Source organism: Schistocerca serialis, chromosome 6 (genome assembly GCF_023864345.2).
Source record: "Schistocerca serialis cubense isolate TAMUIC-IGC-003099 chromosome 6, iqSchSeri2.2, whole genome shotgun sequence".
In the NCBI taxonomy this organism is placed as follows: Eukaryota; Metazoa; Arthropoda; class Insecta; order Orthoptera; family Acrididae; genus Schistocerca; species Schistocerca serialis.
The window spans coordinates 133,956,561-133,983,513 of NC_064643.1; the positions used below are offsets into that span (position 1 = coordinate 133,956,561).

A 26,953-nucleotide genomic window follows, 5' to 3' on the forward strand; every position below is an offset into this window, starting at 1 on the left:
GCGTTCGCCGTGCCTAGCTGACATGACGTCACGAACAAGCGCCGAGGCCTTCCTTTGAGTCGGTGTTACCTATAACGGTGAGGAGCGAATGGTACTAACGGCCGCTTTGATTTGCTATAACTACAACAAGCTTAAGGATTGAATAACTCCCTCGAAGAAGGTTGCGTATCACATTTTTGGTAGCAACTACAGCAATAGATGTCTTTTTTCTGTCTACAAGCTGAACTATTTGCTACTGTAAAGTTGACAATCCCTGAAGAACGTTGTATGTCAACGAATATGGCGGACGTGAGTGATATAAGTTTCACTCCGAAAGATATTGTATCGCTAAAAACATGAACAGAAATGAAAGCCGGCCACGGTGGGCGAGCGGTTCTGGGCGCTTCAGTCAGGAACCGCGCGACTGCTACGGTCGCAGGTTCGAATCCTGCCTCGGGCATGGATGTGTGTGATGTCCTTAAGTTAGTTAGGTTTAAGTAGTTCTAAGTTCTAGGGGAGTGATGACCTCAGATGTTAAGTCCCATAGTGCTCAGAGCCATTTGAACCATTTGAACAGAAATGAGAACAAATCCATCACATGGGAAGCAGAACGTCAAGAAGAGTACGTGGAATAGTGGGAAATACTGTACTGTATTTCCGCAGCTGCTAAAGACGTGCCTGAAAAAAAAAACGCATCAAAAGTGCTACGTATAAGAACTTTGTGTGTAATTATAAAGCAAAATTTGTACACTAGAACAATTTGATTGGTCTGACAGCTGGTTTGGGCAAAAAAAAAAAAAAAAAAAAGAAAAAAAGAAAAAAAAACACCAGGAGAATGATATTTTTGTATAAGTACCTTGTTTTGACACTGTATCTTAGAACAGCATAGCATACCACTGTGTGGCCTGCAATGTCCAGTCACGGAATAATCTGTGCGATATTCCTTGATGGCGCGGTGACTACCGAACGGCAAATGATTTCATCTCCATTATGCAAAGTGACCCAGGTTTCGACAAGATGCGTTTCATGTAAGACGGAGTTCGACCCCACCGAAGCAGGAGAGTGATGTCCTGGAGGAGCACTTTGGAGACCTCATTCTGGCTCCAGGGTACCCAGAGGCCACTGGCATGGGCCTCGATTGACCGCCACATTCTCGGGAACTGAACACATGCGACTCCTTTTTTGTGGGGCTAAGTGTACAGCAATAACCCTAAAACCATTGCTGGGGTGATAACAGCCATTCAGGAGGTCATCGGCAGCATCGATGTTCCGACACTTCAGCGGTCGTGGAGAATTTCGCTTTTCACCTGCGCCACCTCATCGCCAATGGTGGCAGGTACATCGAGCATGTCATAACCTAAAGCCGAATATCTGTAGTGGCGTTTACATGTTGAATAAAGTGTGTGCACGCCGTAGTTTGTAACTAATTTACGTTTCTTTCGTATTGTTCAATAATTGGCACCCTGTATATTCTTTATTGTCACAAATAGTTCACCGTTTTTTTCCAAATATTTCGTGATTTGAAAGGGTGTTGTTAGGTGGCAGTCTAATGTAATTTCTGCACGTGAAATGAACGTCAGTGACATTTATATTCTTGCCTGCCACAAATAATTCACTGTTTATTTCAGAATATGTTGCGATTTCCGAGAGTGTGAATAGGAAGGAATTGCTGCAAATGAAACGAGTACCAGTCATATTTACAGTTCTGTTTGTCACAAATAGTCAGCTGCCATCGAATCCTTAACAACTCTTTCCTAAATTTGGCGATCAAAACAAAGATCGTACCACACAGCAAGCAACTGTCGCCACGTGACCGATACACGAAGACCAGTTGCACGTGGCAAATCTACCTTGATTTAGTCACTCGTACAGAATGACTTCCGGAAGTACGGCGGGTAATAGTACAGTGTGGCACGGCAGGGAGCACTGAATGATGTATCACATGCTCTCTATGTATACTCTATCTCTTTGGCAGCAGCTGAATCATAGACCAGGAATATCTAAGGAGCGATTATTACCCTTGCATGGGAAATGCGAAGATACCTTCCCACTTACTTTACCAGGTTTGTCCGGAAAATACGCATAAAAGTTGAATAATGTCTTTATGTTACAAGTTGCAGTCACCGCCAGGTGGGACTACTGCTGTAATCAATCCCATCAACGCTCAGTTCGAGTCAGAGCACTCTGCGTGAAGGTGGGAGTGTGCGGCAGTTTGTTGACAGTTACCCTTTTTCACCTGCCTTCGGGATGGAGCTCTCTCTGATTGAGGAACAGCGCGTCAACATCAAGTTTCTTGCAAAGCTAGGCAAGAATGGTCGTGAGATTTTTGAGTGTTTGAAACAGGTTTACGGAGACAATTCTCTGAAGGAACCAACCGTGAACAAGTGGTTAAAAAGTTTCCGGGATGGCCGAGAAGAAGTGAACGGTGACCCTCGCCCAGGACGCGCTTGTGTTCTTAAAGACCGTAGATTGACAGTCAGAATGATTGATGAGGAGCTTTCGATCCCCAAAACAATCGTTCAAGAAATCCTGACACAAAAACTTGAAATGAAGAAATTGTGTGCGAAAATCGTACCGAAGCTCTTGACACCAGAACAGAAAGCAAAGAGGGTTGAGTGCTGTGATCACTGGAGACGAGTCATGGTTTTACGAATTCGATGTGGAGCTCAAATCTCAAAGCAAGGAATGGAAACTAGCAGCAGAACCGAGAACAAAAAAGTCGCGAAGATCAAGGTCCAATGTGAAGACAATGTTGATTCTTTTCTTTGATTATAGGGGCATTGTTCACAAGGAATTTGTCCCTCCCGACCAGAGAGTGAACGGAAATTTTTACGTTGAAGTTCTGACACGTCTCAGAACTTGTGTGGCCCGACTTCAACCGGAGTTGGCAAAAGGGGACAGGCGGATCCTTCATCACGACAATGCGCCCGCTCACACGTCGCTCGTTGTGCGCGAGTTTTTGGCCCGAGGCTCAATCACCGTGACAGACCACCCGCCTTATTCATCCGATTTAGCCCCGTGTGACTTCTTCATGTTCCCAAAATGCAAAATGGTGCTTTGGGGGCGGCGCTTGGGAGATGTGGAAGCCATCAAGGCGGAAACGACACGGCAACTGAACAACATCACAACTGAAGACTTTCAGCAATGTTATCAACAGTGTAAACGGCGTTGGCGGAAGTATATCGCGTCTCAGGGCGGGTACTTTGAAGGAGGCCATATTGTAATACCTGAATAATTGTAAAATAAAGTTATTATTCAACTTCTATACGTATTTTCCGGACAAACCTCGTAATGTCTTCCTGGAAGCAAGGGACTCGAGATTCCCACATCTTGTAGGTGCTGCCATGAATGACAAACACGTGAAAATTCCCGCCGCTGCTAGCAGTCGCACTGGCAACAATTGATGCAGTATTATTTGTTTGTTGTGCTCAGTTTGGTGGCAGAAAGACGTTGTTTTGGTGTTATATCGTTTGTCTATCTGCAGACAATGGCTTTTATAAGTAACTGCACGATACTGATTTGATATTTTATGCAATTTTCTTGATGTTAACGCACGAAAGAAAATTTCTAGTCCATTCTAGCACGTCAAAAATACGTTGTAAACATGTGGGAATATTTGTTCCCACAGTCAAAGTAGGCCACATATCTAGGTTTCACACTTTTAGTGTGGACAATATGCTTGTTTACTGAGGTGTTATTAGGCATATTCGCTTACCTGAGGTATTTTTCTTTACAGAATTACTTTACCACAAAGGAAGACGTGCTGGAGTATCTCTTCTCACTTCCTAAGGATGAGTCAGTTTTCGACATTGAATCAGATGATGTTTCAACAGATGAGAAAAATTATATACTGAACTTCCACACACACACAGTCTCCTGTTATTTTTCAAAAATAAGTGCCCTCAGGTCCATGGAGTGTTTTGGGTATATGCAGGTTCTTGCATAGAGTCGACAAAAATTCCAGCTCTGAGTGATAGTGATAAGAGCCTTTAAACTGACCAGGATAAAACACTGGCTCAGTATTTGCCATAGATACTATTAGAGAAAGCTTAGCATTGCCAAAGAAAGCATTCTCTAAAATGAGTAGTCCATGTGAGTATTTTCTTGATATCTCCAGTTAAAGTATCGTTCAGAATATTGTTGAACAAACGACTTGTGTGCATCCCAATAGCGACAAAATTTTCAAATGAGCTCTGAAACAACTGCAACAACAAAGAATAGGGTGGACCCAACAGACTGAAATAAAAGGATTTATTGGGTTGCTCATCATTATGAGCATCTGAAAACTGACAAGTTTATCAAATTACTGGAGTTCAGATCCTCTTTTGCATGTTGAGTCAGTGACGAAAGTGATGACTCTAAACAATTCAAAAAAATTTAGAAAACCTTCATGTCATCGATAATTCCAAGGCAGTGGGGAAGGGTACTCCCGGATATGATAAATTATATACAGTGTGTCTACGGACGCCTTAAATAGTAATTTCCTAGAGGCATATAATCATTCAGGCAGATTACCATTGATGAAGCTATGATACCTTTTAAGGGAAGATCGAACATAAAACAATATATGAAGCCTATAAAAAGAGTATACAAGGTCTGTTGCCTGGATGATGCTAACATAGGCTATCAATTGAAGTTCCAGATCTATTGTGGAAAATGGGAAGACAATAATGCCAATAGTCTTCTTTCTGAAAGGGCTGTACTTGAATTGTGTTCAACTTTGAAAAAATAGTAAATACATTGTTGCATTTGGCAACTATTTCACTTCGTACATCCTAATGAAAAAACTTTTGCGTATTGGGATGTATTCGGTAAGTTCTGTCACAGTCAAAAGAAAAAGGTCTTCCGGAAATGAAGAAAAATGAAACTTTCGCGAAGCGAGTTCAAGGCAAAAATCAAAGATTCAGTCATTGCGATAAAGTGCCAAGACACTAGAGCAGTAACAGTTCTGTGTACAGCAACATCTCCCAAGAATAAAACACTCGTTTCCAGAAAAGGAAGAGATGGTTCCATGTGTGCCCAAGTGTCGCAAGTTTGTACAACAGTGTAATGGGTGGTGTGGATCGCTTCGGTCAGAATCGACGAGGGTATGAAGTTGGACAGCGATCTCTAAAATGGTGGCACAGAATTTTTTTATTTTCTAGTTGATGCTGCCATTGTGAATGCGTTTATAATGGATGCCGCAGTCACAGGAAATGGAGGGCAGTTCAGTTTACAGTTAGCAAGCGAATTACTGTTAGGATTATTATCACGGAAACATCATGGGCGTCCACAAGCATTCTTTTCAAAAGAAGCAGACAGCATTGGTGTTCCTGATGAACTCAGACTTTCAAATGTGGGTAAACATCTGTTGAAGAAAATTGTGAAGTACAGGCGTAGTTGTATGTGCTGTACAAGAAGAAAAAAGAACAAGAATAATATGCTCCAATTGCAATGTCACTTTGTGCGTAGATCCATGTTTCTGTTCCCTAACATCCAGTAATTAAATATTCATTATTTTTTTGTGAATCAAAGATAATATAACATTCATGTATATTTTTTATTTTGGATTGCAGTGTCAATTTTTGTAATACAAAATCCTAGAAATATTGATAGTATCATCTCATAGTCCTTGGGAAGCCATCTTCCCACACAAATTTTCAAAAAAATGGCCCCAAAAATTTTTTTCATGGTATTGCACAAGTGGTTCATAGCAATCATCGAACCGCCAACTGTCAGCTGTAACACGTGTTAAACAAGAGTCGTTTACTGTGATTAAACCGAAATAGTCACGTGACGCTGATACGACACTTTTGTTTACAGTTTTTTGTGAGACATAAACTTCCATATTTCACGTATTTGCACTATTTTCACACGTTTGTTTACCAGTAGTAGCAATGGTGCTGAGTGGTAGCAATGGTGCTGAGTTGTTGATGCTACAGTTACAAATTGAAATTATTAAAAGTGGGAAAGTTATTTTCTATTGGCAAGTACCACGAATATGTTGTGATAATTATCATACTAGTACGAGGTGTTTGATGTGTTATTAATACAGAGACATAGTGTAATGAAGGCATAAACTCGTAAGGATAATTTATCTGACTGTATTACATATATTTTTGACACAAGTACTAGATAAATGCGATAGTATACTGCCAGTCAATCCGTTGAATACATACATAATTCGAGCAATGTTTTATATACGATAGTCTCAGTCCTTATCCCCGAATCAGAAGAATTTTCCTTATCTTATAGCAGTCTCAATTGGAAGCCGTATTACTTTTGCGTATCTAATGGAGAATGCTTATGAACGATCAACAATTTAGTTGCCAGCCGAGGTGGCCGAGCGGTTCTAGACGCTACAGTCTGGAACCGCGCGACCGCTACGGTCGCAGGATCGAATCCTGCCTCGGGCATGGATGTGTGTGATGTCCTTAGGTTAGTTAGGTTTAAGTAGTTCTAAGTTCTAGGGGACTGAGAAGTTAAGTCCCATAGTGCTCAGACCCATTTGAACCATTTTTGAACAATTTAGTTCTCAAAATATGAATGAATATTAAACATACGACAGTAAAATAGAAAAATTTCGACTGTAAAAATATTTCCATGTGCGATAAATCGAAATTTTTTTGCATGTCATAGCCCCAGAATAGGTGGCTTTTCGGTACACTTTCACTAAAGCGCCGTATTAGGAAGCCATATCACAAAATCTGTACAGGAAAATTTATTAATGCTGAGGCTCGGAAATACGATTATGTGCATTACAAAATCAGAATCATATCGGCGACCATCCCTTCTGTTCCTTTATCAAAATAATTTGCGACACCTGGACAGTGACACTTGTCGCAAACAAGCTTTAAGTCAAGTACGTTCCAAATGTTGATTGCAAATTATTAATGAACCTATGAAAAGCGTTTCCTTCACTGTAATTTTTATTTGGATCCTTGTGTTATAGCGGTATAATGACGTTCAAAATGTGCAAAGCATTTATAGACAAACCTTACGACGCTCCATAGCCATATGACATTTTGAGTCGACGCTCGTTGCTGACGAAAGTTCGGTGCTGCACACCTGAATGCTTATCATATAAATATTCCTGCTCTATGAGACGAATCAGTGATAAGTAGGCGGATTTCTCGTCTTTAAACCCTTCATTTTAGTGGGAAGAGACTTATAACGCAATTAGTAATTTTACTAATATTTTATTTATAATAATTAACTAAGGAACTGGAGTTACCGCCCTTGGTTATAACATGGAAGTTACTATTAGAGGAGAATGCCAATTACCAAGTTTTTAACAGTAATAAAAATTATAACATTTGGCAGTTACATGTGTTACTGACTGTCAGTTAGGTTCTTCTTCTTTGGTGTTTACCATTTCACTCTTCTGTCTGCTTTCCTCTTCATTCACGCCTACCTGACGCTCCCTATATCATTCATAATCTGCTTCATGTATGACATTCTTGGTCGTCTATGACGATTCCTTCCCTGAATAACCCCCTCTGAAATTGTTCCAGTGATGTTACGGTGACTTAAAATGTGTCCTACGAGTCCATATTTTCTCGCCTGGATGTGGTTTCTTGTACTCTTATCAGCAGCTCTTCATTGGTAACTTTATCTCTCCAGCTGCTCTTCTTTATCCATCTGTAGCACCACATATCCTTGACGTGTTGCCGTCTCCTTTCTTGTTTCCCTATTGTCTAATTGTCACGCCCGTATAGGTCACACTTTAAACAAAACGTGTATGATCTATTTGCTTTTTCCTATACTGATATTCTTGCTGGTGAATAAGTTCTTCCTAAAACTAGATGCAGTTTGGAGCTGTTGTATTCTGCTCATAGTGTCTTTCCAGCTTCGACCATCTCTTGTGATCCTCATCCCCAAATACGTAAATTGCTCTATCACTTCTAACTTCTCTCTTCCAGTTCTCATTCTTAGAGGTTCATATTTCTCTTCAGTACTCTATACTACAGCTTTAGTCTTCCTCTTGGTTAATCTCATACCATAACGATTACGTATAAAATCCTTTCCATAGAGCTCAGTACCTTCTCTAGATTGTCTTTCGGTAACACAGCGTGTCTACCTTCAGTCCATTAATTTAGGTCCGCTGATTCGCGAACGTGGTCTATAGCTTGCTGGATGTAAGCATTGAATACAAGAGGAGAGATATAAATTCCATGTCTCTCACCTTTTCTAATTTTTGCTTCTTTTCCTTACGACATTTCCTAAATAGTCACTTCGTTCATAAAGACAGTGAGTATCCCGCATGCCTTTGTAATTTAGACTTGCTTTCTTCAGTACTCTGAACATTTCCTGCCCTAAGATTTACAAATGAATTTTCCAGGTCTACAAAGACGACGTAATCCGATTTATTTTTCTATAATTTTCGATAACAAGCCTCAGTGCCAGATACGCCTCTCTTGTTGCTGTACCCCCTGAATCCAAACCGATCTTCACTCAGCAAATTTTCTACTTCCTTTTCAGCTCTCCTCAGACTTATCATTATGAGAATTTTTGACGTATGCGATATTATGCTTACGGTTCAGTACCAATCACATTTTGTAACTGCTGCCTTCGTCGTTATGGTAACCACTATGTATTTCTGAAGTCGGTTGGTATCCCTCCTGTGTTAAGAGATGCATCCCATCAGTTTCAATAGCAACATTTTCTGTAGGTGTTAAAGGGCGTTCCGAAATTCTTCTTGCAGAATTTCGTCTGATTTTCGTCTGCTTTCTCTCCACATCTTCCTGCCCCTCTCCCTATTACATGCCGCGATAAAGGTGCTACATCATAAGTTTACCATTTCTCAATGTATTCTTTCCATTACTTAGCCACGTCTTCAACAAACAGCATTTTTCCTCTTTGTCTTCCACTGTACCAGAGATTGCTCTAAATTTTTTTAAAGTTTGTTTGTTGCTCTGTAGACTATAACAGTTCTTCGAATTCAGCTATTTTCTTTTTGTTTTTCTGGATTCTCTGTTGAGTAAGTTTCTGAACCTTCTGTTTTCAGCTTTTCCTTGTTCGTTAACTGTTTTTCCTTTGTTTTCGTTTTCGATAAGCTAAATAACATCTGCTATAATGCATCCTTTCTTTTTGGGTTTAGTTTTCTAAAAATCTTTGATGCTGATTTGTATATTCCAGATGTAATTTACTTCCATTCTTCTTTTACTTAGCTGTTTTGGAAATTTTTACCTAGAATGTCTGTTCCCTTCGCATAATGCCTTCCCAGTCGGGCAGTTTTAAGTGATTCGGTTTCCCATTTCTATTTTACCGTTTTTTTCTTCAGATATTTCCACCGGAGTGAACTTTTCATTAGGATCAGGTTGTGGGGGGCTATCTATGTCTACAAATGGATAGCTCCTGCAGACTTTAACTTGGTTACTAAAACGTGATTTCACTAAACTGTGGTCGATCTGTTGTCTCCTCAAGTTTCCTGGAACGTTCGAGATGGATGTCGCCCGCTGGTGCTGCTGGAAATGTGTTTGCAACAGCTAATTTGTGCCTCGAGCACTACTTCGATTAGTCAGACTTCTCTTTCATTTCTTCTTCCAAGCCCATAGTTGCCCACAGTCCCTCCTCATACCACCCCTCCATGACAATCAGGTTTTCATTTTCAGTAAGGTATATTATCAGATTAATTAATTCTTCGTATAGTTCATCAACTACCCCGGCCTCTTCTTTGGACGTGGGCAGCTACACCAGTATTACCGCAGTTCCAAGTCTGACAAATACAGTCTGTCTTGGCTAGTTGCTGTGTGAATGACTATGTGCTTTCCAGGGCAGAACTCTTTTAGGACCGGCTTATCGCTGATACGACAAGGACCGCCGATTTCCATTCACTCCATTTCATTTTTTAGGTTTTATAGTTTGCTGCAGCACTGTATTAGTATTCACACTTTCCAAGTCGCTGTTTTAAAATCGTGATTTTTCGCCTCGTCTGTATCTCTTGGAGCCGCAAATGGAGATCCGCCTGGGAGACTGGTTTTCGTTTGTCTTTGACCCCCCTATGCTGTTGACGGTCGATTGGCTCTTTCGCCTTCGGAAACGGTTTCACATTTCCAAGATATGGGGGTGCCCTGTCCGACAAACGCTGGGGTGGTAAATTGTCCTGGTCATCTTTCGGTTCCTTTCTATGCTATCCGTCATAAAAAGTGACGTTGCCTCCTCTTTACCACGAGGAGGTGTAGATCGGGAGTTTTCCTTCATCGGGTCTAGGATCTTAATGTGATTCCCTTTGTCATTTTTAAGATTCAAGTGCAACGAGAGAGCAGTATGTAAGGAGATTCAAAACCTACACCGGCCAAGAACGATAATACGTCATATGCAGAAAGACAACACACACACACTTACTCTCTCTCTCTCTCTCTCTCTCTCTCTCTCTCTCTCTCTCTCTCTCGCTCGCTGTAAAACATACACACACACACAGTATACACCGTAAACAACTAGTGCCACCACACAACAAAAAATGATGAACGTAAGATGTCATCCATAGTGAATATTAACCAGCAACGGGTGAGCAAGTAGAGTTAACTCTATCAATCTGCTGTTTCGCCAGAGAGAGAGAGAGAGAGAGAGTAAGATTCCCAAGGTGAATTTATTAATCTCTACAAGCCGCTAATCACATAAGCAACACGCTGATTTAGCTCTTGTTCCTATAGCCGCGCGGGATTAGCCGAGCGGACTTGGGAGCTGCAGTCATGGACTGTGCGGTGCGGCTGGTCCCGGCGGAGGTTCGAGTCCTTCCTCGGGCATGGGTGTGTGTGTTTGTCTTTAGGATAATTTAGGTTAAGTAGTGTGTAAGCTTGGGGCCTGATGTTAAGTCCCATAAGATTTCACACACATTTCAACATTTGTTCTCATAAGCATCCGTTATACTCGCCGGCAGTTTGTTTTTGTTTCCAAAGAATTATTACAGTTTCATTCGATAAACGCTTAGAAAAATTCAGCGGTTTCTTGGGATTGGCTGGACGGTGCTTCTTGATAGCAGTGTGGTGGGGAATTTCGTTGTGTGACTGCCCGGCATTCGGCTAAGTTTGAACGTTTCCGTAGCTCGAGGTGGATATTACATCTCGACTTTCTGCGATAAGCCTCGCGGAGAAAGGTCTGGAGAACGCAGCTTTACCTATGCTGGAAAAAGGTTTAAACTTTTGCACAAACCTCCAAAGATTTACCAGTTGTTAATTTTATAAATTCTATAAAAGAGACTGTTTTTTGTCTCCTAGTGCTGTTGAGAAGGTTAGGAAAGAAGCATGTCGTGTGTTGACTTGAACACGTTCGCCCAAGAATAATCTTACAGCAGCTAAGAGGGCTGCTTTGCGCTCAGTCAGTACGATTCTTGATATTGTTATCTTACCCACAGATAGAGGCAATGTTACAGTTATGTTGGACAATCAAGGTTATGTTTAAAGATGCAGTGTTTACAACGTGATCCACTGTATCGTAGATCCAGTGATGATCCGACTAAAAGGATTGTAGGGAGGACTAACTATCTCCTGGAAAACAGATCGTTGTCTCATGAGACTCTCAAGAGTCTTAACCCTTACTGTGCTGCCTTCTGCCACCCTCCTAGATCCACAAGGAAAGGATTCCTTTCGGCCAGTTGTTAACACCGTTGGTGGTCCATTATACATTGTAGCAAAACACCTTGCTACTCTGGTGAGCCCACTAGTAACAGCCGAGCAAATCTGCTAATTCAGAACATTGGCTTGGTACCGGTCATCTTATGCAATATAACAACATAGAGATTGTGATGTGCACTTCCAGCCATTGAGATAGTGTTATTAAGGACTCGGTTAAGATTAATAAATGATCTTATAAACAGAGATGGAGATTTTTGCGTCGATTCTGCTTTGAATCCTGCTCTGTTCGTTGGCGAAACAACGAAAGGGCAGAGTTAATGCCAGTTGTCACCCAGTTTTAATTAATATTCGCTACCGATAACTATTGACATTAACCCATCGGGATAGATGTGGATGTTAAAGCACCACTTCCGGGACGGAGAAGTGCGCCGTCCCCGTATCGAATCCGCCCGAAGGATTACCAACGACGGTCTGTGTGCTGGCCAACCTGGACGGGGTTTTAAGCGGATTCTCACATCCCACTAGGTGAACACCGCGATGGTACTCATGGTCTGCCTCAGTTCCACGATTCTCAAACATTTTCACACAAATAACAGTGCACGCAAATAATTGGAGCCCACATATTCCGTCCTGGGATGTAGCGGCGTGGCGTCAGGGAGAGCATCCGCCCACCCTTTAAACTAATCATGACAAACCCGTTACTAACCGCGCTGACCCTAACCCGATCCGAGACAAAGGCTCAAGAAAATAATGATGATAACTACTAACGCTGGTCACTGGCGTCCGTGGCAGTGCTCGTTGTTTATGTAATGTGCGTGTTTGTGTGTTTTGTCTTTCTTCGTATCCCGATTGTGGTTCTTGGTCGGCGTAGCGGCGCATACCAAAGCTAGAAATTTTTTTTGCGCCTTGCTCTCTCTTTGCATTTGTATCTTGAAAATGACGGGGTATTCATCTGTCGAAATACCAGATGTTGTCACAGATTACACCTGACTGCATATTCCATAGCCTGTTTGAATAATCTTGTTGTGTTGAGCACCTTTATAGTTGCATCCAAAATAGCATTCACTGTTGCTAGTTTTGTCGTTGCGTCCTGTTTATATTTATTTACAAACTGCTCGAAACAAGTTTTACACCAGCTGCATACTCGAATATGTAAATGAAGAGAATTACAGAATATGATTTATTAGACTCAAAAAATTCACTGCTGCAAAATAAAGCAAAAAGAAACAAAATACAAATGATCTTTTGGAGAGTGGATATTTTTGCTCATCTACGAAATCATAAATTTTCGTTGGCAAACGTTCAGTGTCGTATTGCTTCACACCGCACATCGTGACACGTTTGGATCCTCCTTGGCAAGTTGTCCACATGATGCTCGAGATAATGCTGGTCGAACACGTTCCACAGTCCAAGAGCGACCCTCCAGATTGAGTGAGGAGAAGTCACGCGATGATTAATTAAAAGCATAACATAGCTACAATGTTGGAGTTGCATACGTTCCTAGCGAAATGAACCATAAATTAGAAGAAATAATACACTATTTGACAAAAAGAGGAAAGCACACGGAAGGTGACCAGGAAACGAAATGAAATTTCACAGTTTGAAAGGGTACGTGATGTTATTTTCAGCGATTACAGTACAGAGTTAAATTTACAAAGAACTTCACCGTATGAGCCCACTTATCACTATGGCATAGCACATCCTCTGATCTGCACGCGTACATGATTTGGTTGAGGATTGTCTCACAAAGCCGTTGTTTCTTTCCTGAGGCAAGCTGGCCCACAACTGCTCTAACTTGTCTTTGACATCCTGGATACTGATGCTGGGACGGAGTTGATGTCCATCGGGGAGAGATCTGGGGATCTTGTTGGCCATGGAAATCCCCAATATCATGCAGACATTATAGGCCTTATAATTAAAGTTTTCCCTAGTAGAAATGTATCAAAATTTGTGCTGCAGTCGGGGCTCGAACCCGGGACTTCTTGCTTACTAGGAACAAATGCTATCCGCTACACCACCGCAACACCCCAATCAATATCACTGCAAGACCTACCCAAGTCGACTGCCCTCTCCAACGCTGGAGTGCTATTCCAATGCCGGAGAGCCCTGAAAATAGTGACAATGTAGGGGGAAAGTAAGCTGAAGATATGCATCACGGTTTGTGTTGGAGAGGGCACTCGACTTGGGTAGTTCTTGCAGCAACATTGACCATAGTGCTGCGGTGATGTAATGGTTAATATTTCTGCCTAGTAAGGAAAAAGATCCGGCTTCAAGTCCCGACCGCAGCACAAATTTTAATTCATTTCTTCTGCTTCCATCGTCATCGCAGATCATGCACACAGTTCGCAGGGAAAGGTTTCGTGTGTGATCGAGCATTGTCTTGTTGAAAAACGGCACCTCGATATTGCTGCATAAGAGGTAAGGACGCAGAACGCCCGTGATGTTGTGCCGCCAGAGTTCCCTCAATCGCTGCCAGCCGTGACCTGAAGTCATACCCTATGGTGCTCCACATCGACACGACACAAGTGACGCACGCACCCTCCAAAACTTTGCGAAAATGTGACCTCTGCCCGGGTAGCCGCCATCGTCACCAAAGATGGTCATCCGGCGTAGTACAGAGCCGCGATTCATTGCTGAACACAATGCGACACCATTCATCAGCAATCCATGCTTCCCAGTCATGGCGCCACTCTGAACTCAGTCGTTTGCGCTGGGGCGTTAACGGCAGCCTACACTTGTAACCGTAGTTGCCTACTCAGCCTGCTGTTGGTCTCCGACCAATGGTGTGGGATGACACAGACTCTTGCAGGGAGTCCATTAACTGCTCTCGAATTCCAGGCGCAAATAGATAGGGTTACAAGGTGCTTGGGTACACAATATACTCAGAAGTGGTCAACCGGAACCATGATGAGCACGCGTGTCCTCATGTCCCCACACAGTCCAACATCTGGCCACTGTCACATTCGAATACCCCACAAATCTGGATACTGGACAATCCTGCCAGATCGCCAAATGGAGACCCACACTTAGACCCCTTTCAAACTCTGTCAGGTGCTGATAACACTACCTCACATGAGTACATAGCATATCAGTGTTATTCACAGTGATCACACAACATCTGACACTATGCACACTCTTATATGCCCTGCCAGGCCTGATAACAACAATAAGCAACAACGACACTGAAGCACTCTGGTGGTCATTATACTTCCCTCCAATCATTTACATAGCCACTTAGTACTGTGAATCTGCAATATGTTAACATTGATATCCGACCATGTCTTTTGTCTGTTTCACTTTTTGCAGGGTAGTATACATCCAACATTCATTTAAAGTAGCTCTGCCATGAAAAAAATGGTATGTTGTTCACTGATAACAATGAGTAAAAAAATCTGCAATCTTCTCCGTTATTAAAAGAGAGAAAAATTGCTTTATTTGGGTTAGTTTCCACTGGACCTTATCTGACATGGGTGAACCGCTTTAATGTCGAGTGATTAATATTCAGACATATTCAGCCCCACCGAACTGTCCTATCGTAACACAGAAAATTTGCGTTACTTAGTATCACAATGCGGTGTAATATTATTTTACTTCCCTTCGCAAAAGATAGATTGTGTGTTTTATATGTGTTATTTAACAACAACGTTCCTTTTTTACCATCACAACATACGTATTGATGCAAGTAAGGAGAGACGCAGTGATAAAAACAGGAAAAGGAGAGCGGAGGACGGAATCACATCATAATAAAGATCAATAACTATAAGAGGTGAAAATAAGCTCGAAAGATTATTTTCGAAAAAAGTCTTACCCTCTTAGCATCATAGGCAAGGAGGACGTACTGCTTATCATCTGACATCTGAGCCGCTACAACACCAGCATCAGCAAATACCTGCAACATACGTAAACAAGAAATTTAGGAACGGTTACTGTTGACGAAATCTGTCTACAAGATGTAGCGTAAATTTGCATCTACAAAATAGAAAATACTCTTTATGTCTTGCGTGCAAATTCGGTTTATACGAGACCTTTACAAGTTAATTGGATCTCGTACTTACAAAATCGTTGAATATGTCATTCGGGCTCATATATTATCGTTATATTTTATATGCATGCTATTTGTGTACAATGAAATAAGTATCTAAGTGTACTGTTACGCTTGACATAAGAGGTTAGCCCGTTGAAAATGGTATGTTATTTTCCAATGATATGTTATCAGTGATTTATTATTAATCTGTTTATAATTTGCAAACTTCTCCTTCATGCATTACAACCAAGGGGAAGGCTAGTAAACAATTGAACGTAGATAACTGTACCAAATTCAGTGATAACCAACGTTTAGAGGAACAATTACCAATTTTCAAGAAAAGTCTAACTGTCCTCTCAGTTGATGAAGTTCTTCATTGAATGAGACATCAGGTAAATGAGTATTTAATTTCTTGAATATTTACAGAATACGTAAAATAAATGTCTCTTGCTACCCGCAGTCCTCCAAGCCATCTGATGTGAGTTACGTCGGTAGCTAGCAAGCCAGTTTCGTTGCTCATTTAGTTTCATGAGGCTTATGATCCCAATTTCAGACCTTGCCGCCTTAGGAAAACCTGTGTTGGAAATGGTGTCCATTCGATGTGAGACATTTAAGTTGAGGCACCTAACTACAATCCACACAAGAAAATAGAGGCCTACAGATGGCTTTATCTATTTTCTACTATATATAATAAAGGTCGTCTCCCGTTTTTTAAAATATGAATCCATGCTTCTGTAAAGTTTGGAAGGTAGGAGACGAGATACTGGCAGAAGTATAGCTGTGAGTACCGGACGTGAGTCGTCAGTTCCGTTTCAGCCGCGCTCGCGAGTGGCCGCTGTTAACTGTTGCGCTGCGCTTCAGTGTTTACATCGCTGTACTTGTGCTTCGCCGAGTGCTGTCCGTCCGTTAATCTCCGTGTTCGTTCCTGTTCCTTGTGATCTGATCGCTCTTTCTGGTCTTGCTGCTGCTACGTGGAATTTCGGTTGTTTAACCGAAATTGCTTCGCTGAATTAACCATGGCTACAAACCTCAGGAAGAATACTCTGGTATTTGCGTTTGACAAGGAATCCCGTCCTGTTCAGCCGACATCCCTGGAAATAGATGACTGGATTACACAGGTAATTGGACTAAATTCTGAAACCGTTCATACCTGGCAACTGGATCAGGAAAAATACTGTGTTTTTGTCAAGTTAATCAGTGCTTCGACTGTTGATAAAGTGTTACGAAAGTGGGGCTATGAAGTAGATTTTGTGCATAGAAATGGTTATAAAAGTAAGGTTTCCATCTATAGAGCGGACATTCATTACAAAACAGTTCGTGTCTTGAATCTTCCCATTGAAATTGAAAATGATAAGATTAAGGAAGCTCTTTCAAACTACGGAGACGTTAAATCAATTGCAAATGAAAGATGGTCGCCTCGCTTTAAACTGCAGTGTTTTAACGGTGTCCGCAGTGTAGAGATGGACGTTAAGACGAATATTCCGTCCCACATAACTGTTTGTGGGTATAAGGCACAAATTGTTTATACAGGTCAGGAAGCTACATGTCATATATGTAACGAAACCGGCCACTTCAGACAGGAATGTCCGCGGCGAACTGTTGTTCTTAAAAGTAATTTGATACAGCGTCAGAAGCTTACCTTAAATGATCTGTTACCAAAGAATAGCCCGGAACAACTGGTTGAGGATGTTAACGCAGCAGGCCAAACTGATGTGTCCCTTCACGATAACAGTCAATTTCCCCCGTTAACAACAAAAGGAAACCCTGTTGCCACTACTCGTGAAACTGAAACGCAACCGAAAAAACGACCTCTGGAGATAACTGATAGTTGTTCAGAGGACGAGCTGTCTTGTCCCACTCCCTCACTACGCAAGCAAAAACAGTGCGATGAGGAGGCAGAGGAACCTGAAGGCAAAATGCGAATAGAAACTGATGAACAGAAAGATAATACACATACGGTACCAGAAAATGAAGGGGGTGTAAACAGCATTAATTTGCAAGAAACAACAGGTGCAGTAGGCGATTGCAAAGATCAGAATCTATCTGATAATAAACAAATTCAGGGAGAGGTTGCAAAACTGCAGTCTCCATTTGTTTCCCTCGATCAGAAAGTGAGTGAAATTCATAAAGAACGAGGAAGTGGTGGCCAAACTGAAATCACGGTCAACACCTCAGGGCAGGCGCCGGCAACAGAAATTGCGAAAGCGTCTGCTGCTGCTCCAGATAAGCCGCGAAGTAAAATACCGACGCAACCAAATGAGAATGTAGCTCGTAACCAAGGGAAGGGAAAATCCGGTAGGGGCGACCCAAGCCCAAAGAATGTTCAGTCCGAAACGGTCGTACACGAATCACTGGAGGAAAAATCAGAAAGTTTACCAGGAAATCATTCTGCTTGCGTTACAAGAGAAAACATCAGAAGCAGAAAAAAACGGGACAGTAACTAATAAACAGATGGAAGTGTTATTCCATGTTCAGCCTTCCGAGAAAACTGTTACAGCTTAGCTGAACCCTGAACCAAAGGAAACTAAATTAGTTCATCAAAACAACTACATAGTGAAAACACAATGACGCAATCTTATTCTGTCACCACTATAAACATAAATAAAATCACGACCGGTTTGAAATTATCGGCCCTTAAGGAATTTCTGTACGAATCCGCGACGGATATTGCCCTATTACAAGAAGTTCTAGTTTCGGACTTGGTAATTCCCGGCTTTGTCAGTTACATAAATGTGTCTCCCGAAACAAGTGCTGGAACAGCTATTTTGGTGAGGGAAGGGATTACAGTAAGCGAGGTGGAACGATTGGAATCCGGAAGGGGAATAGGACTAAATATCTATGATGTGACTATCATCAACTTGTACGCCCCTTCAGGAAGTTCTCATCGAGCTGACAGGGCACGTTTCTTCAAAGATGACCTGATATACTTGTTAAGGAAATCGCCAAGACAGTTATTACTAGGAGGTGATTTTAATTGTGTTTTAAATCGAAAAGATCAGTTACCTAATTTTAATTTCTCAAGTGAACTAAAACTACTAGTTACTGGTTTAGAATTAAAAGATATATGGGAAATCAAATACCCCTCCACTGTTGAGTTCACTTATGTCACGGCAACATCACGTAGCAGGATTGATAGACTATATATTTCTAAAAATCTTGAAACTTCCGTGACAAAAGTAGAAACCATTCCTACGTACTTTTCAGACCATTCAAGTGTCTTAGCTTGCATAAATCTAAAAAGACAGCCAGTTCACCGATTCAAGAATCAGTGGAATTTGAACACTTCCTTGTTAGTAAATCATGATTTAGAAGATCTGATTAAAGAAACATGGGCAATATGCCTGCGAGCCAGTAGTAGATATGCCACTGCTATTGACTGGTGGGTTAAAATGGCAAAGCCAAAGTTGAAGAAAGTTCTTATTCAATACAGTGCCCAGAGCGCAAGGGAAATGAAATGCACTATAGAGTATTACTATTCCGTTTTGAGAGATCTATATGATCAAGTCTCCGCAGGTTCCTCACTTCGGATAGCAGACATCAAAAAAGTCAAAGCCAAGTTACTTAATATCAAGAGAAGTCAAATGGAAGGGTTGAAAATAAAATCTAAGGCAAATTCGGTGTCAGAAGATGAAATTACTTCCCTATATCATTTAGTGAGGCATACGAAAAACGGGAGAAGGACTTTTATTGATGAAATTCGAACAAAACACGGTGCGACTCTCAGAACCCAGCACGATATCATGAACGAGATTTATCGCTACTATTGCGAGCTATATTCTGTACATCAAAGTAGTGATGCTTCCTTGGAAGAATTCCTTGACATCCTAGCCCCACAGCTGACAGAAGATGACAACGAAAATTTTCTAGAGGTTGTCAGTGAAGAAGACGTGTATGAGACTCTGTGCGCCTCACCACCAAAAAAATCCCCAGGACCGGATGGTCTGCCAGCAGAGTTTTACATCCGTTACTGGCCAATAGTAGGTGCGAAAATCACGGACATTGTAAATGAGGTTATTCAGGGTAAAATGATTCCGGCTGAGTTTAAGGAGAGTAAAATTGTTCTGGTGCCCAAAAATAATGGAAAAAAAGATTTAAATAATTTTCGTCCAATTTCACTGCTGAATTCTGATTATAAATTAATAGCTAGAATAATAAACAAGAGAATTTCATGCCTTACAGATAAAATTATTAGTCAACATCAGAACTGTGCGCAAGGCAGAACCATTTTTCAAAATCTAGCGGAATTCAGGGATATCATTGCTATATCTTCGGTAACAAACATAAAGTGTGCTTTATTGTTTTTAGATTTTTATAAAGCGTTCGATGTAGTAAATCATGAATATCTTCTACAGACATTGAAGAAAATAGGTTTCAACGATAGGGTCATACAGTTGATTAAGAACATAGCAGCTGGAATAAATGCTAAAATAGCGGTGAATTGTCAACAATCCAGGCCGATGCAAATACAACGAGGTGTTCCTCAAGGAAGTCCTCTGTCCATGACGCTCTTCGCCATTTCGCTGGAACCTTTCCTCCGCCATGTCCATGCTAGATTAAAAGGCTTAACATTATCAGGAAATAAAACCGTTATAAGAGCCTATGCTGACGATATAGGGGTCATTATAAGGAACAATGATGAGGTAACCACGCTAGCAACAGTGATTGATTCGTACTGTAGAGCATCTGGAGCCAATGCAAACGAAAAAAAAAGTAAGATGTTAAATCTCAGAGGTTTTGATAATATAAACGTCGAGTGGGCAAAATTAGTCCCACAACATAAAACACTTGGGATCACCCTGACAGCATGCCCTATGAAAATGACGGCTTTAAATTGGAAAGTTGCAGCAGATAAAGTGCAAGGAGCCATTGTAGAGAATTTAGCTCGTTATATGAACCAAGTTCAAAGAACACAGTATATCAACTCATGCATCCTTGCTAAGGCTTATTATACTGCCCAGCTGTTTCCAATACCGAGAATGATAGCGAGGAGAATAATGTCTAAAATCACCAACTTTTTGTGGAGAGGTGAAGTGTTCAGAGTACCTGCTAAAGTAGCCACTTTAGATCCTAAAAATGGTGGACTAGGATTAACTGATATAACGGATAAAGCCTCTGCTCTTTTTATCAAAAGGCAAGTTAATTTAATAAGAGACTCGCGAGAAAGCATAACCAGCCAACTTTTCGAGATCATTAAACCTCCAAGCCTGCTTCCCCCGATTGACGTGCAGAATATCAACAGTCGCTTACAGCACGTGAGGATTTTCTATGTTGAGTTTAGTTATGTCAGTGTCGAACTCAGGCAGTCCCGACACTTAACATCGAGAGCCATAATGCGGGAACGAAAGAAAAGCGAAGGAAGGAACAAAATAGAACGACAATTTCCAAACATTGAGTGGACTGAGATTTGGAAGAACATTAGTTCTAATGTGCTCACGTCTAATATAAAAACGTCATGGTACAAGACGGTTAACAACATAGTTTGCACCAATGAAAGACTGCATGCAATCGGACTCTGTGAAACAAATTTATGTCAACAATGCCATCTAGTTGACACAGTAATTCATAGATATACTTGCAGTGGTCACATGAATAGTTGGAAGTGGATCCGGGAGCAAATAGCTCTGATTACAAGAACATCCCCTGAGTATGTATCGCTGTCATTGATACACAGGACTGAAGCACGCTATTTCCCAGAAGCAAAAAATAACGCTGTGTACTGGTTGCTGGGAAACTTTATTAACTACGTCCTTAACAAATTAGGATCCGATAACCTCATAGAGTTCAAGGTATACATGCTGTGTGAGTTCCACAAAATTAGAAGCTATTCGAATCACAAGAAAAAGTTCGGCAATATGTTAAAAATTGTATTTGAAAGAATGGGCATTGGTTAATATAAAAAAGAAGGCTGTGTTGACAATGATGTATTGTAGTTACCTTAAGGATACTATTTACGATTTTACAGTATATTTATGATGTGTGCTTTTCCACTTCAGAGAGTAGTGTTTGAAACTTATAAGCTAATGTACAGAACTTATGTGACATTGAGATGTGTGTCTAATAGTGTCAAAACACAATACCTTGAAGGTGCATTATTGGTTATACTAGAAATTTGGAAATAGACAGTTTTTATAGAAATGTCCTTATCGATTGGTTAAAACCATGAGATTCTATCTGATAAATGTAATATATATCTCCTTTCCGCCATTCTCAAGTATTTCAGAAATTGCCTAATATGATTATTAAATTGTTTTATATTTAAAATTATCCCACGAACTTGTTGATATCCATCATAAAGAAATTATGCTTCTGTAAAGATTGCAGCTCATGTAATTCAAAGTGCAGATTTTACTTCTTCAGGTTGAAGTTTAAATGCCTTAAAAAAAATTTTTTTTTCTTAACGTAATTCTTTCTGGTAATTTAGTCAGTAACACAATGTTCTGTTGTCTTTCCTTAACGTCAGCATAATTGAAATGATCAAACTGTTTTGTTTAAATAACTTCATGTATGTATAACTTAGTATGTATTTGGAATGTGTAACATTGTTTTTTTTAATAAATGTTTTAATGAAAAAAAAAAAAAAAAAAAGATGGTAGAGCACTTGCCCGCGAAAGGCAAAGGTCCCGAGTTCGAGTCTCGGTCGGGCACACAATTTTAATCTGCCAGGAAGCTTCATATCAGCGCACACTCCGCTGCAGAGTGAAAATTTCATTCTTCAAGAATCCCTGTTTTTGACTGCATACTCAGTTTATAACAGAAAAAATAAATTCCTTTTTACTGGTACTTTCTTATTTTCTTCTATTTATTTTAATAAATAGTCACTGTTTACTGGACCTGCAATAGTTGTCGGTAAAGGAATTACTCCAGCATACGTTCGCTGTGGTAACATCAAATTCCATGCATTTAGTTGATCTTCTTGTAAGCGATTCCTGTATACACGACAGTATTTCCTCGCCACTGTCTTTGTGTAATACGTGTCCTCTGAGTACTCTTTATCCGTTAAGAATTCCCAGAGACAGAAAGAAATCTATCCCATATATGCCCAGAGGGTCCATAATGACCTTGCTGTATCACGACGAGGTCAACATAACGAGTGGTTAGAATTAAACTTTTCCTGTTTAACATATTACAACACAGAAACTATTTACCGTATGAAGACCAAACTTGTTAGCATTAATGTCAGGGACATGGGGAAGACAAATGATGCAGAATAAATTCAGTTGAAACAGTTTTAATGTGCCGCTACGGTACATCATACCATTACACACCGGTACCATTGCTGCTACAAAAGGGGCTCAATAAGGCACACATCAGTGTCCAGAAGATAATTCGATCGTTTCCAGATGTATTTCGTAGAAGCAGGTGAACTGCATGGAAATTGTTGAGTTCAATGCGTCTCTCTCCTGTAGGGCGGGTATGACGGGCTGGCGAAGCATATCGCAGTAACGCGGCCAGTCACACAGCACGTTTTCGGTCACTGAGCGCCAACCTGTTCAAAAAAGAATGGGCCAACGGTGAATGTAGCCGTGAAGCCACACCATAGGGTGACACGTTCACTATACAGAGGAACTTCATGCACAGTGACTGGAGCTGAAGATTCCCACACTCGGCAGTTCTGTGTGTTCATCTCACCCGTGTCCGCCCCCGGTAGCTGAGTGGTCAGCGTGACAGAATGTCAATCCTAAGGGCCAGGGTTCGATTCCGGGTTGGGTCGGAGATTTTCTCCGCTCAGGGACTGGGTGTTGTGTTGTCCTAACTATCATCATTTCATCACCATTGACGCGCAAGTCGCTGAAGTGGCGTCAAATCGAAAGACTTGCACCCGCCGAGCGGTCTACCCGACGGGAGGCCCTAGTCACACGACATTAAAATTAAAGCTCACCCGCCAGAGAAAAATTAGCTTCGTCCGTGCATAGGATGGTCCACGGCCAGCCCTCGTCAACTGCAATTCTCGCGAGAAAGTGGACAGAGAAGTCAACACGTCGTTGTGAGTCCTGTGGTGCAAGCTGCTGTATGATACGGATCTTGTACAGATACCATCTGAGAATGGTTCGAAGCACTTTTCGTACAGAGGACCACTGGATGTCCAACTGTCGTGGCACAGCACGCGCACTGCCTATGACGATCGGGAATTGCGCGCAGCGCTGTCTGAAATAGCAAAGCGATATCATCAACCACCTGTGGTACAACCGGACGTCGGCCTCTTCTCAGAGCGACGCCCAGTTCATTCGAACTTCTTCATCATGCTCCGCACAGCACGTGGAGAAAGAGGATCCTTCAGTAATCCTTTTAGCCGGCGATATTTTCCAAGAGCAGCTGCACCATTACTGTTGTTTTGATAATAGAGCTTCAGCAATAATGCCCACCACCTTCTGTCCAGGCTCATGTTCACACGTCGACAAGTGCACTGCTACTGGTCAACTGTTTCAGGCTATGAATCACGATGACTGATCACGGCAACTGGTGACCATAGCTGCGACTGGACGGTGGCGCTGTGACGCATGGAAATCATGCACCCCATATGCTGGAGATGAATGGTGTTGTAATGTGTTAAATAGGTCGTAAAAAGATGTGCACTTTGTAAAAATAAAACTGTCAAAATACGCGGCAATGTAACGTAAATTTGCATGGCAAATTCTTTGCAGAGTATCATGCATAATTATATTTTTTATGTCCCTTCCCTACCTAATATGATTACTTAATAGTTCATAACTGACAAGACTGATTATCAGATTCATAGTAATGAAAGCTGACTTCCGTAAAATGTGTTTTACTTTGATTATTCATGTTCCAAAGTAATATATTACTTTATGTGCCAATGGGGACATCATCGACCCACTGAAAAAAACTTCTTTCAGAAACACAACTACGAATTACTGTTACAAATGGTTCAAATGGCTCTGACCACTATGGGACTCAACATCTGAGGTCATAAGTCCCCTAGATCTTAGAACTACTTAAACCTAACTAACCTAAGGACATCACACACATCAATGCCCGAGGCAGGATTCGAACCTGCGACCGTAGCAGTCGCGCGTTTCCAGACTGATGCGCCTAGAACCGCTCGGCCACACCGGCCGGCAATTACTGTTACAGTTCTTGTCTGTGGTCACTAATAAATGACATGCATAAAAGCCATAAAACTCTGCGTTACAAAAGTTTTGGGCATATATGCGTTAATATCTGGATATCCAGGTTGCCATATATAGCAACATATCTTACAATCCAGCGATCACTTTAAGTGCTATCTAACACATCCCGTTCTGTTCATAAATAATGTGCTCGACAAGCACCGTTCTGAAAGCACCTAATTCAGAGTTCAAGGAACCCAAGATCTTCAAGTAATAATAGTAATTCATTTCATACCAGAGAAAGACTGCGTCCATTCAGAACGTCACAGAACAACAAGGTCACACAAGTTTATAATCAATTATTGCACAATGAGGTCGCTGATGTTGAGCTTCAACTGGTGTGAGTTAACCAGTGTGCAACAATTCCGATTGTATCTAATGGTTCGTGAGGTTAATTCATCTGAGAAAAGTACGTCTGGACATACTCTGCGAAAAGCCTGAATAACCATCGTTTGCAGCGCGGACCGATGGGAGACGCGTAGGAAAACAATTAATGACCTAAATCATAATTAATTGAAACCCTCAGCTGCTGACAGGTGTTGTTGATATACCTCAATGGGTAATGACCTTCTGGAGGATACCGACAGGAACGTAGAGCCATTCCGACTCCGGAGCTGTAGGCATCTCCACTAGATTACTCGGCTGATGATCCATGGTGCAAACAGTCCGATCGAGGTGATCCGATAGAATCCCCATAGTGTTTAACTCTGAAGAGTTTGGTGGCCATGGGAGTACAGTGAACTCATCCTGGTCCTCTTCAAACCACACATGCACACTACGATTGTGTGACACAGAGCATTGTCCTCCTGGTAGACGCCACCATGGCGAGGAAAAACAAACTGCATGTAGGGGTGAAAATGGTCCACAAGGACAGATGTGTACTTTTCTTGATCCACTGCGCCTTCCAGAATGACGAGTTAACCCACGGAATGTCATGGAAACATTCCCCAGACCGTAACGCCCCTTCCTCCGGCCTGGACCCTACAGACGATTGTTGCAGGACCGTAATCGCCAACGACCATCTCTCTGATTCACTTGAAAAAACCATCTGTCGCCACTCAGTGGACGTCCAGCTACCTTCGTCACCGATCAACAAGCAGTCAACATTGGTGCATGAACCAGGCGCTGCTGTGGAGGACCATTCGCATCAACGTTCGCTGAATGGTCGTTAAGAAGACATTATTGTTAGCTCCTTGGTTCATCTGGGAGGTCAGTTGCTCAACAGCTGCACAGCACATCTATTAGCCCATCCATCTTTGCAGCTGTCCGCCCCGATAGCTGAATGATCAGCGTGACGGACTGCCGTCCTAAGGGGCCCAGGTTCGATTCCCGACTGGGTCAGGGATTTCCTCCGCTCAGGGACTGGGTGTTGTCTTCATCATCATTTCATCTCCATCCGGCGCACAGGTCGCCCAATGTAGCGTCGAATGTAACAAAGTCCTGCACCAAGGCGGCCGGACCTGCCCTGTAAGGGGCCTCCTGGCCAATGACGCCAAACGCTCATTTCCATTTTTTCATCTCTGCAGCTGTGGCTCACTCCTGCCATCTATGGCCCGTGGTGCACAACAGTTGCCTTGGCGCCAGATAGGACCATATTATCATGCACGGTAGGCGGTAAGCGAAACAGTTTACAAACCTTTGCGCTACGGAAACGCTTCCACCCTTGACCAGAAAGCCAATGATCGTGCACTTTTGGACGTCAGATAAACCGCTCAGTTTCCGCATTACGTGCACTACACTGTTTTTCTGCGCCCCTGGGCACGCTTTACGTACTGTCAGTGCTGCCCCATGCCGTCTGTGAGTGGCTACTGCACGCTGACGTCAAACATAAGCGGTGGCCACATTACTTTGACTGGACCGCGTATTTCTACACACACCAAAAAACGTTTTGTATCGCCTCGGTTCCGAGAGAAAATTGGAAGAGACATCAACATAAACACCATTTCCGCCCTTTTTATTGCTAACGAAAACCACACTTTGCATCTTGTACCACCATACAGCGAGACCTTCAGAGGTGGTGGTCCAGACAGCTGTACACACCGGTACTCCTAAAACCCAGCAGCACATCCTCTAGCATCGATGCATGCCTGTATTCCTCGTAGCATACTATCCACAAGTTCATCAAGGCACTGTCCAGATTGTCCCACTCCTCAACACCGATTCGGCGTAGATTCCTCTGAGTGGTTGGGGGGTCACGTCGTCCATAAACAGCCTTTTTCAATCTGTCCCAGTTGTATAGGATTCATGTCTGGAGAACATGCTGGCCA

At 41.9% G+C, this 26,953-nt stretch overlaps 1 protein-coding gene across 2 annotated transcripts in view; it reads right to left on the reverse strand.

The window, feature by feature from the left end:
- Window positions 1-26,953, reverse strand: part of LOC126484624 (venom dipeptidyl peptidase 4-like) — a 348,388-nt gene that overhangs the window by 287,430 nt on the left and 34,005 nt on the right. For both annotated transcript variants that reach the window (XM_050108208.1, XM_050108207.1), the window contains exon 4: window positions 15,343-15,423. In XM_050108208.1, the coding sequence (XP_049964165.1) occupies window positions 15,343-15,423 (81 nt within the window). The remainder of the gene's footprint in view (window positions 1-15,342; window positions 15,424-26,953) is intronic.